A 20,494-nucleotide genomic window follows, 5' to 3' on the forward strand; every position below is an offset into this window, starting at 1 on the left:
ATTTTATATCAGTTGTAATACACTTAAGAGGAGGTCACTTAAGGGAATTCCATAACTAGTTTAGTGGCTTGGGAATTAGATTTAGACGTGTGATAAACAGTTGAGGATCCTGCTCAGGTGGCTAACAATCTAAATGAGTATTTTGCATCTACATTCACGCATGAGGAGTTATTCAGGAAGGAGAATGATGTAGGTAAAGTAAACATTGGCAGTGAGCTGGATGATTTTGTAATAACTGAGAGGAAAGTGGAGGAGAGATTGTTGAGGATAAACATAAAAAAGGCACCTGGGGTGGATGGGATCTATCCAGTTATATTAAAGGAGGCAGCAAAGGAAGTATGCAAACCCCTAGCCATAATTATGAGAGCTTCTTTGGACTCAGGGGAGGTACCCATAGACTGGAGATGTGCAAATGTAACCCCAATTCACAAAGGAGGATCAAAGGCTGACACAAGTAATTATAGACCTGTTAGTTTAACTTCTGTTCCAGGTAAATTAATGGAGGCACTGGTTAAAGAAGCACTGCAGGAACATCTAGACAAGAATTCAGTTATAGCTCAGACGCAGCATGGTTTTGTTAAGGGCAGGTCTTGCCTGACCAATTTGATTGGATACTATGATGTAGTCACAAAAGAACTGGATGCAGGGAATAACTTTGATATTATATATTTGGATCTTAGAAAGGCTTTTGATACTGTTGCACATGGAAGACTGCTGCACAAATTGGAGCAGTGTGGCATTGGAGGCAAATTGCTGCTATGGATAAGGGGATGGTTGAGTGGCAGAAGACAGAGAGTGGTAATCAATGGACACTGCTCAACGTGGACTAATGTTATTAGTGGAGTTCCTTAAGGTTCAGTGTTGGGTCCGTTGTTGTTTTCGGTGTTTATGAATGATATTGATGATGGGATATCAAGTTTAATGTCCAAGTTTGCAGATGATACAAAGGTTGGCAGGGTCGTTAAGGACACTACTGACGCTATGCTGCTGCAACAGGATCTGGAAAGGTTGAACAGATGGGCTGAGAGGTGGCAAATGAAGTTTAACATTGACAAATGTAAAGTACTACATGTGGGAAACAGTAACCCCAGAGCAACGTATCAACTCTGCGGTACTACACTGACAGTGGTGGAGAATGAAAAGGACCTGGAGGTAATTGTGCAGGCAGATATGAAGTTCTCTGAGCAGTGCAGACGAGCTGCAAGAGTAGCTCATGGTGTCTTGTCAATGATATACAGGAATTTTTCTAGCAGGGATAAGGAGGTGATTATTCCCTTGTATAATTATTATTATTATTATTATTAATAATAATAATAATTATACAAGGGAATAATCACCTCCTTATCCCTGCTAGAAAAATTCCTGTATATCATTGACAAGACACCATGAGCAAGGCAATGGTTAGGCCACATCTTGAGTACTGTATACAGGTCTGGAGGCTTCATTTCAAGAAGGATGTAGAGAGAACGGGTACAGAGAAGGGCAACAAGATTAGTGAATGGAACAAAGGGTTGCTCTTACGAAGAAAGGCTTAAGTTTTGCAAATTGCAGAGTCTGGAGACTAGGCATCGGCGAGGTGATCTGATAGAGGTGTATAAGGCTTTGAATGGTTTGAGCATGCTCAGTGCCAATGGGATTCTTCATCTTGCCCAGAATAATCACCTCAGTGGGCATAAATTCAAATTGAGGAAGGACGGATGTCGGATAGATGTGCGGAAATTTGCCTTTGGCCAGCGGGTGGTTGGTTGATGGAACCGACTTCCATCACTTGTTGTTGAAGTTGATAGCCTAAACAAATTTAAAGCTCAACTGGACAGGTATTTCGAACGAACGGAGGGGTGAAATGGGAGTGGAGTTTTTTTTTTTTTTTTTTTGGCTGATGCTGAATAAGCTTGCTTTCTTGCATCATATGCCTCTACTAATGCTAATGCTAAGCCTTCCTTCTGGATCATTGTTGATTTGTGGCAACAAGTTGTCTTTTCTTGAACTCAACTTATGGAAAAACATTAACTTTAGGGCTGTCAGATAGCTTTAGATGTTTGAGCTTTGTAAGTGCTAACATCATGAAGTAAGACAAGAGTTCTTAGTGATAGTGTAGTGGTTTTTGCCACTTTTTTTCACTCCAAATGAGTGAATTCTTGTTTTTCCTAAAGCAGTGCCTCTGGTGGCCACAGACATAATTACAAATTGATGGAAACCAAACTTGACTCTTTTTATGGCCTTGGGTCCATTGTTTTCCTTTCATGTGAGAAATAAATTTGTTAAAAACGTTTTAAGTACAGGGGAATACTTTATAATTTCCCTGTACATACACTGATGCTCAAAGAAAGTGAATCGCTTAGGAATTTCACATTTTCTAACCCTTTTTTGTGATGGTATGTTACATTAATGACTAGCATCACAAATAGAAATATAAACAAAAGATATTTATTAATAGCTAAGGCAAAGCTAAGTAATATTTGACAGGTGCTCTCAAAATATTCCAAAATGAGCATTTGCAACCTTTATACAACAGTTTTGGTAAATACGACAAATATGGCTGAAATGTTATCAGAAGTCCTTAATTTGCTTCAGTTTATCATTTTAAATGGAAAACAAAATGAAAAGTTCACCAGGTGCAAACTAATATTTAGTTGAACTGCCTCTGACCCTGATGACAGTAGCACACCATCGAGACATTGACAAGATCAATTTCTGGAGATAATCAACTGATAGTTCGTGGTTCCAATCACGAATTATGGCTTCCTGAAGTTCACCAAGGGTCTTTGGTTTCTTTCTGGCAACTGCAGAGTCCACACATACCAAGAGTTCTCTATAGGATTCAGGTCTGGGCTGTGTTTCCTGGCCAGCTAAGAGTTGTAATGGACCAATCTTCCAACATTTTGTTTTACCTGTAACAAATGTAAACACATTACTGTCAAACCTCTAATGCAGATATGAAGCTAAAGTAATTACAGAAGTGCCTACTTACACTTTTTGCCCGATGACAAGGAGCAGAGTTGTCCTGAAAGATGCAGTTACTTGGCAGTTTGAAATGGTCTCTAATGGTTGGCAGCAATTTACCTTCCAATATAGCCAGGTATCAATTGGCCTTTATGGAACCTTTTATAAACTGCAGGTGATCTACTCCACAATATGAAATGCATCCCCATATCATTTGGCTGGTAGGGAATTCACTATAGACATCATACAGCGGTCCCTGGTGCCAAGCGTTTGTGGCCAAGCAATTTTCTGAGCTCTATAAAGTGATTCAAAGCATTCTCCTTTAAAGGAATCACTCTTCTCTTTAAATTTCCCATTAGTTTCTCTTTAGTTCTTTTAAAAAGCACAGTAGACTTCATCTTACAAGTTGTAAGTTAGGTTAGGAAAGAAAAGACACCTTTCCTTTTATTTTTATTAGAGTTACTAACCCAACTAACATAACAACCTCTTGGCCACTCATGGAATTACTCTTGCCTCCCTGTGGTGGGGCCAGTAACCTGAGTGGGAAAACCAGCCCTCAGGGCCAAAAGGAGTACAAAATGAACAAAGAAACCATACTTGATCATTGCGATCACCTACTGATAAAGACCAACCCAATCATGACTCCTATCAAAATAAAACACAAAAAACAGATCTATGTCAACAAGATCACCCAGCCTTTCTCCTTATTCATTCTGTATCAGATTTTCCTGTGAGCAAATTATCCCCATTTCTAATCCAGAAATGCTTGGAAAATGCTGCAGGATCACGGAAGATGGTAAAGCGGTTACAGTCTGGAGATCTGCTGGTAGAGACAATGAAGCCAAAACACACAGAAATATTATTGAAACTAACTACATTTGGTGGAATTCCCATGAAAATAATGCCCCATGCCACTCTGAATACATCCAAAGGAGTTATAGCAGAGTTGGACCTCATTAACATCTCAGAGGATAAAATTGTGCAAGAATTGACAGATCAAAGAGTAATACACGCAAAAAGAATATTAATCCGGAAAAATGGAGAATTAAAGCCAACACGGAACATAATACTGACCTTTAATACCCCAAACTTACCAACAGTGGTTAAAGCAGGGTATCTGAATTGTTGTATACATTCATATATACTGAATCCCATCAGGTGTTATAAATGCCAGAAATATGGACACTCCCAGGTAGCATGCCGTGGTACTATGATTTGCCCAAACTGTGGTTCAACATAACACACGCAAGCTGTGATTGTACTGTAACCTCCTTCACCTGTCCCAATTGCAAAGGTAACCATCCGGCATATTCAAAAAACTGTTATTCCCTGACATTTCCACATCCTCCGTATTTGGTGGTCACGGGCTCAAACCCCAGTCTAATCAAGAAGCGTGTGCTGCGCATTGCTGCTCCTGCCCACCTTGTCTATGGAGGCGCCCCAATTAGGTACAAATTAATGACTTTTTTTGATGAACTTCATGAGCATCAACATCATGCGAATATGTTGTAATTAAACATGCTGAGCTTTAAACATGCTCGCAATGTTCAGACGACGGTTTCTTGATTTATTTTTAATATAGTTCATGTTCAAAAATATTTGCTCACAGAAATATGTCGAACCAAAAACTGAAGTCCAAACGCAAATATTTTCAAATTTATATATGAGTCTGGTAAGCTACTCCACGAATCAAACACAATTTAGTCTGCATTTTAAACTCATCTATCTCCGTCCATTTGTGTAGAAAAAGGGCAGCCTTTTGCCTCTCCAAATCCTCAATTTCAGTTTTAAGGCATTTTAGTCTTGCACTCCATATGTACTTGATTTTTAAGTCCTCTAACCCCGTTTCAAATTGTGCTTCATGTGAGCTGTAAAGTTAAAGAACCGCAGTTACGTGTTAAAAGAGCTGCAGGTTGGTGACCCTGTCCTATGCTGACTTCTTTTCTTCCTTTTTGTGTGTCGGTTGCTGAATGACGTTTCCGACGCAGCCATGAATCGACATATTTTGCTGGATCAAAACGGGTCAGTGGCGGGCCTACAATTTTAAGAAACATGTAGTTATCAACGAAGTGCTGGTTGGGCTGGCGATCAGATTCATTTGTAAAAATCCTCATTCACATTCACTCGGTAAAATTGGTATTGTACTCAGAGCGTTCTTAAATTCTTTGGAAACCTTATCAAATAGGTATCCCTGAAATCCACAAATTGCATCTCTTTCTTTTAAATGTAAAATTGACAATTTTCTAACTTCGCTTTAACCAAATGCCAACAATTCATGTTTAGAAGGATTAATACCTTCATTGTCCTCATTTTCCATCTCTCGTCATCAGTATTGTCACTAATTCTTAAATTTAAATTTTTTCTTTTCTTTTTTCGAAACTGTCCAAAATGTCGGTGTCATTTGGATATTCAGGTACTGTGACCAAGTTAACAGAGATAGGGAAAATTTATTGAAAAAGTGGATAAAGCACTTCCGCGAAACAACAGATGATTATTTGTCAGAGGTAAAAGAAAATCACTTTTCTAATTCTCGAACGGGACACTTACAGTTGATTCACAGAGGTGTCCAACCTACAGCCTGCGAGGAAAGTGAACTAAAACAGCATTTTAAATTTTGTTAATTATCAAAAAAATTCTCATTAAATGTAAATGTAAATGTTCACTAAATGTAATTGTGTATTGTACTTAATAAAATTTTCAAATATTTTCAATTTTACTTTTACGTGCAACAAGATATGGAAAATGTGGCACACTATTTTTTCTCTAATCACTCAGTGCAGTCTGCGAAAGAAATATAACTCTGAATTTTTTTGAATATGGCCCCTGTACGGGAAAAGGTTGGACATCACTGCAGTAGAAGATGGGCCAGAGCCCATTGGGAATACACCTTGATCTGCTCACCCTTGACTAGTGAGACTCCTCCGTATGTGGGACAGGTGGTCGGATAGGTTTTACCAGGTACCACTGAGTTGTAGAATGCGTTAGCTCTCTTAATGCCGACCGGGCTAGCCAGGTGGGTAAAGTGCCTGCCTGGCAACCCAAAGGTTGCGGGTTTGAATCCCGCCTCGGGCTTGGATCAAAGTACTGCAAAAACCTTGGGAGGTGGCCACAGAAGCTGATGCGCCAACAACTACCAAGAAAAAAAAAAAAAAAAGCTACAGTGCATACTGAGAAATTCTCTCCTAATCCGTTTGCTATATGAAAATTTTCTTCGCTCAGCGGAAAGTATTTTAAATGTAACTTCCAAGGGGAAGTCAAAGTAATTCGCTATAAAAGGACTTCGTTAAACAGAGGTCCGACTGAGTAATTTAGAATTATAAAAATGGTTATACAGTTTTATATAGAAATATCTTAACAATAGACAGTAAAAAATGCAAATTTAGTTAAATAATTTTAAGCTTATTTCAATAGTAGGTAAACATGTGAAAATAATTTACAGAATACAGCAGGCTCTCGTTATAACGCGGTTCGCTTTACGCTGATTCGCTATAACACTTCTTATATTATAACCCATATCTGACTATAACGCTGTCACAGATCACTATAACGCTCTTTTACAGATTGCATTTTTGGCATATTTAACGAAATCGTTTCATTTGATGGAGTCGATAGCTTGAAAATGAATAGCAAAACAGCATTAAAACATTTCCCATGCTGACTTAAGAAATTTTCCCACGCTCAGTGAAATTTTCTTGCACGATAAATTAATTGCAGTACAGTAACTTGTTACGTAGTTCCAAGATCAACATTTTAAAAAATGATCAAGTTTGTAATATTTGTGTTATATGCATTTATCCGAAGTCTAGTCATCACTCAGTACCGTATTAGACATCGTGCGAAACGGACAGCTTACTTGAACATTGTATCATAATTAATGCAACCAACGCAGTTACATTTTCGAAGAGTTAATGGCGGATAAGAATGAAAAAGCAACAATGCCTGAGTGCAGTACGAAGACTATAAATGTAAGAAAAAGACTGAATTTTAAAATTAAATTAGACATTTTGAAGAGAATCAATTCCGGTCAAAGACAAGCGGATGTGTGCCATAATTTAGGACTTGCAAGTTTAACTGTAAGAACAATTATAAAAAAAAATAAAGAATTAATTTTAGCAGCGGGAAAGATAACTGTTCCACTGCAAGCAAACTAGGGCTAGGCCGGCTATTAGGATTGAAATGGAAAGACTAACTAATTTTATTGAAGATAATATCCAATGCAGAATTCAGTTAAGTTAAATATTATTAAAAAAAGAGAGAGAGAGATTAGCCAATATGATGATCTGAAGAAAACTCACCTAAAAAAAAAAAAAAATGTGGAACCATTTAAAACTAGTAAGGGCTGGTTGAATAGATTTAAAATCCAGGGAGAAGTGCAGAAGGATCCGAAACTTTCAAAAAAGAGCTTGTTAAAATTATTGAAGAGGGATAGTATGTGTTATACTTCTCAACAAGTTTTTAACATAGATGAAGCAGGACTTTTGTGGAAACGAATGCCTAAAAGAAGTTTCATATTGAAAGAAGAAAAAAGCATGTAAGGTTTCAAAGCGGCAAAGGATCGGTTGACTTTATTGTTGGGTGGTAACGCTGCGGGGGATTTAAAATTAATATCCCTTTTAGTTTATTTGGAAGAGGGCCAAAGTTCAACCCAAAATCGACACAGTTTTCATGATTAAATTCATCAATTTAAATTAAATCAATTTAGATCAGTTAAATTCATGATTTTAATTGGAATTGTAAGTTTAATTTTGATACGTAAGTAGTTACCACATAATTATATACTTATGTAATACAGAATATTTTATATGTACAAATATTTGAATATTAAATATTCTGACTGACATTTGTGCATCTTTTCACTACCATTTATTATTGATTAGGAAATATCCTATGGCACCGACCGAAAATCATATGTTACGTTATGGGAATGCGGCGCTCGCTTAGCGCGGATTCACTTAGCGCCCTGTTTTTACGGAACGAATTATCAGCGTTAAGCGGGGGTCACCTGTATTACAAATTTCGAAGTGTACTGTATCCAAATGTCACACGTCACTGTTAATAAAGGTGTCGGTACACCATACTGTTGCGTACCGTCCCAAAAAAAAGCACTGCATATGGATGTTGACAACAAAAATAACCTAGAAGAAACTATATTAGAACTTCATGCAGAAGAACACATGGATGCAGAGACCGGTTTCCCCCAAAAAAGACAGAAATTAAACAGATCGTTACAAACAAACTGCTCCAAAAAAACAGACAGATCAAAACATAACTCCTAAAACCAAGTAATGCAGCACATGCTTCAATGGAATTGCAGAAGCATACGAGCCAATACTGATGATATATATGACCTGATCAATAGGTACAATCTAGTGAGTGTTTGTCTGCAAGAAACTAATTTAACACCACAGGTAACTCTCTGAATTAGAAACTTCACAATGTACAGAAAAGACAGGAATACTGCAAAATCCGCATGTGGAGGAGTAGCAATACTAGTTAACTCTAAAATCCCAGCTCGACCTATCTCTCTACAGACTGACTTAGAAGCTGTTGCTGTGCATATTGCACTTGGAATAACACTAACTCTTGTTTAGTGTTATTCCTCCCACCAAATAGACTTTTCATGCTAAAAGAACTAGAAGATCTTATAGCACAATTGCCACCACATTTCTGTCTTTTTGGAGATTTCAATGGGCATCACCCATTGTGGAGATCTTCACACGTGGATAAAAGAGGACATCTGATTGAGACATTACTGAATCAACAGTAGTTAACCTTACTAAATTCTGGCCATCACACTTATGTCCATCTACCCACAGGCTCCACTTCAGCAATTGATCTGTCAATCTGTCAATGGAGTGGGCAACCTTATATGATCCACACAACAGTGATCGTTTTCCAATTATATGTAAAATACAAACAGAACAATCTCACTGTCCAGATTACAGAGTAAAATGGAAATTCACAAAATAAATTGGACAAAATATTCAGTCTGTGTTTATTTTGATGATCAATTTATTAAATCAAACCAATAGATGAAGTCACCAAGTACATTACCACACAAATTTTGGCGGCAGCTTCTGAGGCAATTCCTCAATCCTCTGCAAACAAAAAAAGACATGCAAAACACTGGTAGAACACTGTAACAGTGCAAAATGAGAAAAAAAAATAAAGTTTGGAACCTATTTCGTAGGTTTCCTACAACAGCCAACCTCATTTTATATAAAAAACAAAAGGCAAGGGCACAGCTAATCAGAAGACAAGCCAAAAAAGAATCCTGGATAAGATTTGCCAGTACCATCACGAAGGACACCAGCAGTCAGCTAATATGGAAGAAAATCCAACAATTAAATAATAAATGCATTCCTTTTTCTGCTCCAATCTTGATTAAGAATGGATGAGAACGGTCTTTCCCAAAGGAAATAGGCGATTTTCTTGGAGAGACTTTCAGTCAAATATCAGCATCATTTGCGTATGACAATTCTTTCCTGAAAATCAAAACCTCTGCAGAAAAATATAAATAAATTTCAACACCACCCAATCCCTTTCTTATAATTAGCCATTCATCCTAGCTGAACTCCAAGAAGCTCTGAACAGATCAACAAACAGGGCAGCAGAACCGGACGGAATTTACTATATAATGCTTAAACATCCAAATAATACAGCTTTAATTATTACTATGAATTTTCTACAACCGGATATTTCTTGAATGTGTTTATCCTTCCTCGTGGCATCATTCCGTAATTCTTGCCTTTCCAAAACCAGGAAAGGATCGATTGCTTCCACAAAACTACCGACCAATTTCCCTAACCAGCTGTTTAAGTAAAACTAGAAAAAATGATGCATAGGAGATTAAAATGGATCCTAGAAAGTAAAATGCTGCTAAATATCAACCAATATGGTTTCTCACAAAACAGATCCTGCTTGGACCTTATGGTAAGAGCCGAAACTAACATTCACAATGCATATGTTAAAAATGAACATCTGGTAATGGTGAGTCTAGATATTGAAAAGGCATTCAATACCACATGGAGGCATGGCATTCTTCGAGAGCTGTATGCTCTAGGGTTGAGAGGACACGTACATCAATTCATCCAGAACTTTAAGTGCAGAACTTTTCAAGTTCGTTACCAGAATGTACTTTCACAATATTTTATTCAAGAAGAAGGGGTGCCCCTAGGGTCATTACTTAGTCCTATTCTCTTCGCAATTAGGCTAAATGCCATGATGCAGAATATTCCCAAAACCATAGAAATATATATGTATGCCGACGATCTTGCTATATCATGCCATTCACCAACCATTAGCAGCATAGAGAGACAGTTACAACTTTCCATAAATAAGTTAGAGACATGGCCTGTACAAAATGGTTATCGCCTGTCAAAGTAAAAGACAGTTGCAGTTCATTTCTGTAAAAAGTGCAGATTACATTTTGGATGCAAAAAATAATTTTGATATCATATATTTTGATTTCAGGAAAGCTTTTGACACTGTTGCGCATGGAAGACTATTGTACAAATTGGAGCAGAATGGTATTAATTGTAAGTTGCTACAATGGATAAAAGGATGGTTAAGTGGGAGAAGACAGAGGGTGGTAATCAATGGGTGCTGCTCTTCGTGGGATAATGTTATTAGTGGAGTTCCACAGGGTTCGGTGTTGGGTGCACTGTTGTTTTTTATATTTATCAGTGATATTGATGAAGGTATATCAGGCTTAGTATTGACGTTTGCAGATGATACAAAGGTTGGCAGGGTTGTTAATGATAGTAATGGCAGTGTGTGTTACTGCAACAGGATCTAGAAAACTTGGGCAGATGGGCTGAGACGTGGCAATTGAAGTTTAACATTGAAAAATGTAAAGTACTGCATATGGATAGAAGTAACCCCAGAGATATGTACCAACTGTAAGGTACTACACTTAAGGTGGTAGAAAATTAAAAAGACCTGGGAGTAATTGTGCAGTCAGATATGAAGTTTTCTGAGCAATGCAGACAGGCTGCCAGGGCAGGTGTTGTCAATGATATACAGGAATTTTGCTAGCAGGGAAAAGGAGGTGATTATCCCTCTGTATAAGGCAATGGACAGGTCATGTCTTGAGTAGTGCGTACAGATCTGGAGGCCTCATTTTAGGAAGGATGTAGATTTTCTTGAGCATGTACGTAGAAGGGCAACAAAATTGTTGAGGGGAATGAGGGGATCCTCTTACCAAGAGAGGCTTAAGTTCTGCAAATTGCAGTGGCTGGAGACTAGGCACCTGTGAGGTGATCTGATTGAGGTGTATAAGGCCTTGAATGGGTTGAGCACGCTGAATTCTGATGGGATCCTTCCACTTGTTCAGATTACGAACCTAAGGGGGCATAAATTGAGGAAAGACAGATATAGAATAAATGTGCGGAAATTTGCCTTTAGCCAGCGGGTGGTTAATTGCTGGAACAAACTTCCATCTGTCATTGTGGAAGTTGATAGATTGAATAAATTTAAGAAGGAATTGGACAGGCATTTGGGGGGAATGGTGTGATATTTTTTTTTTTTTTTTTTTTTTTTTGGCTGATGCTGCATAAGCTCATACACTTGCTTTCTTGCATCACATGCCACTACTACTACATCCAGAGCCTGAACTTAAATTAAAAAACCAGCCAATCCTTCTTGCCAGCAATATCCGCTTTTTAGGTTTAATATTAGATACTAAACTCAATTTTGCCATGCACATAACTTATCTCAGAACTCTCTGCTTGAAAAATCTCAGTATACTCAGAGCCATCTCTGCCATGGCATGGGATGCAGATAGATACTCTCCTGCATTTGTATTGTTCGCTAATCAGGTCACGTCTAGATTATGGTTCAATAGTATACAACTCAGCTAGGAAAATTGTACTTACAAGACTGAATACCATACAGCACAGTGCTCTTCGCTCTGCTCTTGGGGGGCGCCTCCGTAGCCAGGTGGGAAGGAGCAGCAGTGCATAGAACACGCTTCTTGATTAAACTGGGGTTCGAGCCCGTCACCACCAAATACGGAGGATGCGGAAGGGTCAGGGAATGACCACCGCATATCCCGGAGCAATATGGCCTTAGTTGCTAATGCTTCTAAAAACCAAATAACAATAACAAACTGCTCTTGGGGCTTTTCGAACATCCCCGGTCCAAAGTCTCTATATAGCGGCAAACGAACCACCACCACCACTCCACCTCAGAAGGAAAACGTTACTCCTCACCTATGCAGCCAGGCTTAAAAGCTTTCCAGGTCATCTGAATCAACCGCTACTTTTCAATCCTGAAAGGATAACAATAAATCCACCGAAAATAGACCAACTGGTATTAGACTACAAGAGTTGATGCATTGCTGGATTGTTCATTTTGAAAACATGCTGAAAGAAACCAAAAGAACATCTAATCTTCCTTGGTCCTCAAGCCCACCTTACTCTGACACCTATTTCCAACAATGGGGGGAAAAAGTCCCTGGAAAACTGTTACATCAAGCAACTGCACAGAGCTGCTTAATATATACTGATAGCTCGAAATCAGATGCTGCCGTAGGTGCCGCAGCAGTCTTTCCCTCATTTGCAGTATCTATATCTCTCCCGGCTGAATGTAGCAGTTATACTGCAGAACTGTATACAATTCATCTAGCTATAGACAATATCTGTCTAAACACTAATAGTTTAATATATACAGACTCCATGAGTGCGCTTTCCGCAATAAGTAACAATTTCTCAACCCCACATCCCATAGAAAAAGAAATCCGGTCTCGTCTAAATCATTTGAGGAGGAATCTGAATCATACTGTAAGTTTCTGTTGGATTCCAGGGCATGCAGGCATCACAGGTAACGAAACAGCAGACTAGGCAGGCCAGCACCCAAAGAGCAGTGCACCTCCACATTACCAAGTATCCTATATAGATTTCCTAAAACATATCCAACGTATCTGTAGGGACCAATGGTTAAATATTTGGAAGACACATGCAAACAATAAATTATTTGAAATTAAACATGAACCACAAATATGGAGCTCCAGCTTGAGGAAAAACAGGCATGAAGAAGTAATACTGGCAAGACTGTGCATAGGGCACACACACACACCTGACCCACTTGTTCCTGCTCATGGGTGATATATGCACACATTGTTCATCACAACTTACAGTTCGACGTATTCTATTAGACTGTTTGTATTATTCCCATATCAGAAATACTACCTTCCTCTCTCTCTTTCTCTCTCTGACTCAAATGCAAGAACCTTTATCACTAACCCACCTATTGGGAAACAATGCCAATCTGGATGAGCTTTTTGCTTATCTGAAACAAATTAGACTTTATGAATATATCTAATATCAAATAAGGCAAACTCTGGTACCTTTCCAAATATTTGAATAGGCACATTTTGGCCTCAGTTGCCTTTGTGCCGCAAAACCTCTACTACACCACCACCACCACATCATACAGTTTTGATGGTATTCTTCACCATGTCTATGGCGAATCATTTGTCTCCCATCAGAGCCATGCAGGTTGAATTTCTTCTCATCCACTTTTTCACTTCCACTGCTTGGGGGTCCATTTGACATGCTCCTTACACCAAATTAATTGGGCCTTTTTCATTTTTTGTGCAAGGAGGGGCTTCTTCTTAGGACGATGGGCTACAACTCCATTTTTGAAGAGGTGTCTTTTGACTGTTACTTCACTTGCTACCACTCCTGTATGTTCTTCCCATTCTCTTTTCACTGATGAGGAAGCTTTACGGTTTTTAAGGCATAAGCACTTCAAAATGGGGTCCTGTTTTGGTGTAGACTCATTTGCATCTGGTTCATTTTTTCCTATCAGCAGAACCAGTTTGGAAAGAAATCTACTCACTGTCGACTGATTACAAGACACTCTATAAGCAATATGACGAGAAGAACATCCTTCTTCACATAAAGCAACAATAGCACACTTTCTTCGTGCTGTCAACTGCACATGACTCGCCATCCTGACACAAGCAAGGAATGACTGCAACTCTTGCAGAGCGTGCTTATATAGCTGAAAGTAACAGCTGATGCAATATTATGTCATAACCTACTGTGTCAATCTTATCTGATGCAATCTCTAAGAAATATTGCCATATATTTACGTTATTCTGTTGACAATTACAATTTTAAGGGGTGATGCACTTTCTTTGAACACCAGTGTATATATTCATATTTTTTCCTGTATCATATTGACACAAGATAACATAGAAAAATTTGATATGGGGATAAGATAAATTTTATAAATTTAAGAATCCTGGCCAAAGACTTTACCTGCTATTCGGAAATAAAATTGTTTAATAAAGAAACTTTGAGAAGCGCATCATCATCATCAGCCATTTTCAATCCACTGCAGGATGAAGGCCTCTCCAGCAACTTTCCAGTTCCTTCTGTTTTGTGCAATGGCCATCCATTTACTACCCACCAACCCCCGAATTTCATCTGCCCATCTCCGTTGTTGTCTTCCAGGTTTTCTCTTAGCTCCTCCTGGGTACCATTCTGTTATTTTCTTAGTCCATCTGTAATCATGTCTTCGAGCTATGTGTCCTACTCAAGACCATTTTATTTCTTTAGCATTAGCAAAGGCACATGATGCAAGAAAGCAAGCGTATATAGCATCAGCCAAAAAAAAAAAAAAAAAAAAAAAAAACCCTTATTTCACCCATCCACTCGCTCCAAATGTTTGTCAAGTTCTGCCTTGAATCCATTTAAGCTATCAACTTCTACAATGATAGATGGAAGTTTGTTCCAGCAATCATCTACCCGCTGTCTAAAGGCAAACTATCATACAACCATCTTTCCTCAATTTGAATTTATGCCCTCTCAGGCGCTTATTCTGATTCTGAGCAAGAGGACCATTGAAGGCATTATACACCTCAATCAAATCACCTCGCAGGTGCCTAGTCTCCAGACACTGTAATTTGCAAAACTTAAGCCTTTCTTTGTAAGTGCAACTCTTTGTTCCATTCACTAATCTTGTTGCCCTTCTCTGTACTCGTTCCAACAGCTCTACATCACTTCTTAAAGTGAGGCCTCCAGACCTATATCATTGACAAGACACCATGACCTACTCTTGCAGAGGGGCGCCTCCGTAGCCAGGTGGGAAGGAGCAGTAGCAGTGCGTAACATACGCTTCTTGATTAGACCGGGGTTCGATCCCGTCACCACCAGATACGGAGAATGCGGAAAGGTCAGGGAATGACCACCGCATATTCCCGGAGCAATATGGCCTTAGTTGCTAATGCTCCTAAAAAACCAAATAACAAACAAACAAACTCTTGCAGACCGTCTGTACTGCTCAGAAAACTTCATATCTGCCTGTACAATTACCCCCAGGTCCTTTTCATTTTCTACCACTGTCAGTGTGGTACCACAGAGTTGATATGTTACTCAGGGATTACTGCTTCCCATATGTAATACTTTACATTTGTCAATGTTCAACTTCATTTGCCACCTCTCAGCCCATCTACTTAACTTCTCCAGACCCTGCTGCAGCAGTGCACCGTCACTAGTGTCATCAACAATGACAGCACGCTGCCGCAGCAGGATGTAGAAAAGTTGCGCAGGCCGGTTGGTGGTCGAATCTTTATATCTTGACTGGAACTGACTACTAAACCAGACAGCAAAGTTTGTTTTGATAAGATTTGTTTTGATTTAGTTTTGATAAGAATGTCCTTTACTTGAGTTTTCTGCCTAATCCATGTGTTTCTCTTCTTATCTAACAGTCTGATTACCAATATAATTTGTTCCATTCTTCGCTGTGTAGTTCTCAGCTTCTCTTCCATTCTTTTGGTGAGTGCCCAAGTTTCACTTCCATGTCATGGTGGTGAGTATACATTGGTTCATTATTTTACGTTTCCGACAAATTGGGATATTGCTCCTCAGTATGTGACTATATTTCCTGAATGCTACCATCCAAAATTTATTCTTCTCTTGACTTTTTACCATTTATCATTATTACAGCTAATGACTTGTCCCAGATAAGTATATGACTCCACATTTTCAATTACTGCTCCTTCAATCATTATCTATACTTGTTCATCATTACTTTTGTTTTAGCCATATTCATCTTTAGTCCAAAATCCTTACTAACTCTACATAACTTAAGATTTTCCTCGAATTCTTTGTGATCGTGGCTTATGACCATAATGTCATCTGCAAATCGTAAATGGTTTAGGTACTCTCCATTCACATTGACTCCTTTCTGCGACCAGTCTAATCTTCTGAAAGCTTCCTCAAGGGCAGCAGTAAAAAACTTCAGAGATATTGTGTTTCCTTGTTGAACTCCTTTCTCAATTTTAAATTTATTACTGTCTTTGTCTAGTCTAATAAAGGAAGTAGCATTCTCATATATTTTCTTCAAAATCATAATATATGGGGTATCTATGCCTTGTCTTTCCAGTGCCCAAAACATTTCCTTATGGTGTATGTAGTCAAATGCCTTTTCATAATCCACAAATGCCAGGCATAATGGAGTTTTATATTCATTTGCCTTCTCCATTAGCTGTGACATTACGTGAAGGGTGATCCATAGTTGAGAATCCTGTCCTAAAGCCAGCTTCTCTTTCGGTTGATTCTCGTCAAGTATTCTTTCTAATCTGTTAGTAATGACCCTTGTGAACAACTTGTAGATGTGGGATAACAAGCTAATTGGTCTATAATTTCCAATTTCTGACTTATCTCCTTTCTTTATGCAGCAAAACTATGATTGCATTATTCCACTCCTTAGGTGCCACACCTTTTCTAATGTATTTTGTGAAGAGTCTTGCCAGTTTTTTTTTTGTCATGTCTCTTCCTCCCAATTTTAACAACTCTACAGTAACTTCATCTTCCCCCGGAGCTTTCTGATTCTTCATTTTCTTCAACACATGTTCTACCTCATCAGGAAGGATATCAGGTATGTTGTATGTGTTAGGCGCCTCCGTAGCCAGGTGGGAAGGAGCAGCAGTGCGTAGCACACGCTTCTTGATTAGACCGGGGTTCGAGCCCGTCACCACCAAATACGGAGGATGCAGAAAGGTCAGGAAATGACCACAGCATATCCCGGAGCAATATGGCCTTAGTTGCTAATGCTCCTAAAAACCAAAAAACAAACAAACAAACAAACATGTTGTATGTGTTACTAATTTGAATTATGCCTTCTCTGCTATTTATAAGTACACCATCGCTATTCTTCAGTTTCAGTATCATTTGTCTTTCTGTATTACTTCTCATGTCTGCTGATTTAAATCCTTTGTTTTCCCTTAATGCTTGTTCTACTTTTCTTGTATTAAATTTTCTTATGCCCTCTCTGAGTCTTGTTCTAATGGCTTTGCATAACTCAGTATACTCAATTTTCTTCCTGTGGGTGTTTTTCTTGCTCTTCATTTGTCGTCTTTGGTTCATCTTGAGAAGTGTTTCTTGACGGATTTTTTTTTCTTCTTTGGATTTCTTTTTACCAATAGGTTTCTTGGGCTTTATCGCTTTCAGAAAGTTGTAATATTCCTCGTCGATATCTTGGTCCTGAGCCATCTGCAGAAGCTCAAACTTGTTAAGTTCCAGTACATACTGCTTTTTCTCCTCTTCTGTTATCTCAAAGACCTTTGTATTATTTACTCGAGTCAGTTTTTTCCTTTCTTTTCGTATATCTATATCAAGCGTGCATCTTATCATTCTATGATCACTTCCAACATTTTCCTTGTTCAGGACAGTAACATCATCCACGATTTATCTTCTGTTAGTGAGGATGAAGTCGATTTCATTAGTTGTTAATCCATTTGGGCTCTTCCATGTCCACTTTCTGTTCACCCTTTTCTTGAAAAAAGTGTTCATTACTGACATTCCTCTAGATTCTGCAAATTCCACAAGTCTCACCTCTTTCATTTCTTTCACCAATTTCAAAATTTCCTATAGTTCCCCTTTCCGTGCTGTTTTGTCTCTTTCCAACCTTAGCATTGAAGTTCCCCATAATGATAGTGTAGTGAGTTTTCTGTTCATTTAGAAGACTCAGTTTCAATGTACATTTCTTGAGAAGGTATTAAATCCTAATTAAGTCCTAATGGTATTAAATGAAATATTTTTTCTCTTTACTTCTATTTCTCTGTATTTTTTTCATATTGAAGAATGATCCACTATATTTTGTTCCATTTAAATAGATTTAATTTAAAAATTTATATTAAACATTACTGCTATTGGAATAACTTTAAAATTTCACTTATTTATTTACAGAGAAGAACCATCTCCTATATCATCACCAACAAAGAAACAGACTCAAAGAACTCAGAGAAAGAGGAGACGTAAAGATGATGTAGCTACTAGAAATGCAAGTGAGTGTTATACAGTTGTATAACATTGAGAGAGAGACAGCTCTGCAAAGGAGAATTAAGGGGTTCTGTGAACCAGAACAAAGCTTTTGTTTCTTACTGAATAATTTCATCCATGTATAAAACTTTATATGTGAATCTTAAGGAACTGCAATTCATTTAATCTTAACATGCCTTACCAATAGCTCATTTTTACCCTCATATTGTTTAGGTCTTTTTCTTTCCAAAATTGTTCTTTTCAACCAGCCATAACTCAAAATATCTTTAAACGGCCAAGATGCACCTTTAATTTTATGTAATGTAAATGTAATGAATTATTCATAAAATTGAATAATGGCATTATTCAGTTTTGAATAATTCACACGGCACAATTTAAAATGTAAACAAAATTGTATTCTATAAAAGATATGCAAGATATTTTTTTTTTAGAATATAATGAAATATATGAACACGAAACATGCAGAGCTCCACCTAAACTGGCTCTTCAAAATCTGAGTGTGAGATTCTTACTGATTTGTTTTGGCAAATAACTAAAATATGGTTTCTAATATAGTAATATAATTCAACAGAAGTCAGCTACACTTACACTCGTTGGTAGTTGTTAATCCAAACAAACCTCTAAATATCTGGAAAAAACTCTAAACATTCAGATATAATGGCATTATTCAATGCCCAGCTGATTATCGAGTTATTTGCTTTGCATGAGTAGAACAAGACAAGAAAAACACTGGCATCTTATTCTTTATAAATTAGGCAACATAAAACTTGTTCTTGGGATTTCCTGTAATATTTTACATTTATATAATTTGACCTGTGCTCTTTATGGTGTATATTACATCTGTAAAAATGTGAGTTCGTGTGCTGGTTTACATGTTGTACGTGCTGAAAAAGCCCCAGAATAACTTAATCCCTTCATTTGAGATCGGCTAACTACAGTTCCTGTTGAAGAGGGGCTTAAGAATTCCTCCAGTCTTTAACAGGATTCAAACCCAAACTTCTCCAGGGGAGTGTTAAGTGGTGAATCCACTGTATTGTCATGGATGAAACGTAAAGGTGATTTTATGATTGGAAGCCTTAACTGCACACATATTCTACCAGGATAAAACTGATGCTACTATCAGGAATACTATAACACTTGATATTATAAACCTCAATCATGATTGGATTATCTTTAACAGCATTAGTTCATTGGTAGAATGAGTCTCCTTCTCTCTCCAGCAATTGACTTGGCGCATTATGGCTTTAGCTGCCAATGCGCCATAAAAAATCAAATCAAATCAAATCAAAATCTCTCAAGCACAGATATTGAAATATCATCCATTTTCCAATGAAGTTATAACAAAAATGTTCCCTACCGTTAACATGGTACCATTATTATGTTCATACTGGATAATTTAGGATTACCCAGTATGAAAATTTACATGTACTCTTACTATTAATGGTAAAAGTATAAGTAAACCTCTACTTCTTAGGAAATTACCTGGATAATCATATTAGGCTTAGAATTCTGAATTCCTTATTCATCATTTTTGCAAACTTTAGATAACAGACATTGGTGTCATGATCTGTGGATTAAAGCTTATAGCAACTTCCACATGATCCCTCTATAAACTATTCTGAACAGTTCAGACAAAAGAATGTATATTCAGACTGCCTCCCTGACATGAAAAAGAATATAAACCATAGTTTATACCACTATGAACCTTCGCCTCTTGTTGTAGGGACATGGGTTTAAATTATTGTTATTATTAGCCATATGGTGCAAGGAAGCCTGAGGCTTATGCTGCACTAGCCAAAAAAAAAAATTCCCAAGTTACCCTGAGAGAGAGAGAGAGAGGTAGAAAGGAATCAACAAGAAAGAAAAGAATGAATGATAATTATAAAGAATGAATGATAATGATAATACAAGAAACAGCACCATATTTAGCAGTCATGGGCTTTAACCCTGGTCACTCAAGACACATGTACTTATGCACCCGCGTGCCTGACCACTTGGCTACAGCGGCCGTATACTGAGTGATCACTGAATTATGACTACCTACCTAATACTTTGTAGATCCTCCTTTAACCCTCATTACAGCAGCTATCCAACGTGGCATTAATTCAACTAGATGTTGGAAGTGTTCGGGAGGTATGGCCACCCAAGCTGTGTGTAATGCGGTCAGCAATGCAGGTATGGAGGTGATTGGTGTATCCAGATGCCTGATATGCCTTTCCATAGTGTTCCACAAGTGCTCTATGTGATTGATATCGGGG

General features: G+C 37.9%; 1 protein-coding gene across 3 annotated transcripts in view; it reads left to right on the forward strand.

Annotated features, from left to right (window-relative positions):
* Positions 1-20,494, forward strand: part of LOC150076169 (protein lin-37 homolog) — a 238,058-nt gene that overhangs the window by 93,944 nt on the left and 123,620 nt on the right. For all 3 annotated transcript variants that reach the window (XM_090387566.1, XM_090387567.1, XM_090387568.1), the window contains exon 4: positions 18,144-18,241. In XM_090387566.1, the coding sequence (XP_090243692.1) occupies positions 18,144-18,241 (98 nt within the window). The remainder of the gene's footprint in view (positions 1-18,143; positions 18,242-20,494) is intronic.

This window comes from Mastigoproctus giganteus, chromosome 13 (genome assembly GCF_048544385.1).
Source record: "Mastigoproctus giganteus isolate SK-2022 chromosome 13, ASM4854438v1, whole genome shotgun sequence".
Classification (NCBI taxonomy): domain Eukaryota; kingdom Metazoa; phylum Arthropoda; class Arachnida; order Uropygi; family Thelyphonidae; genus Mastigoproctus; species Mastigoproctus giganteus.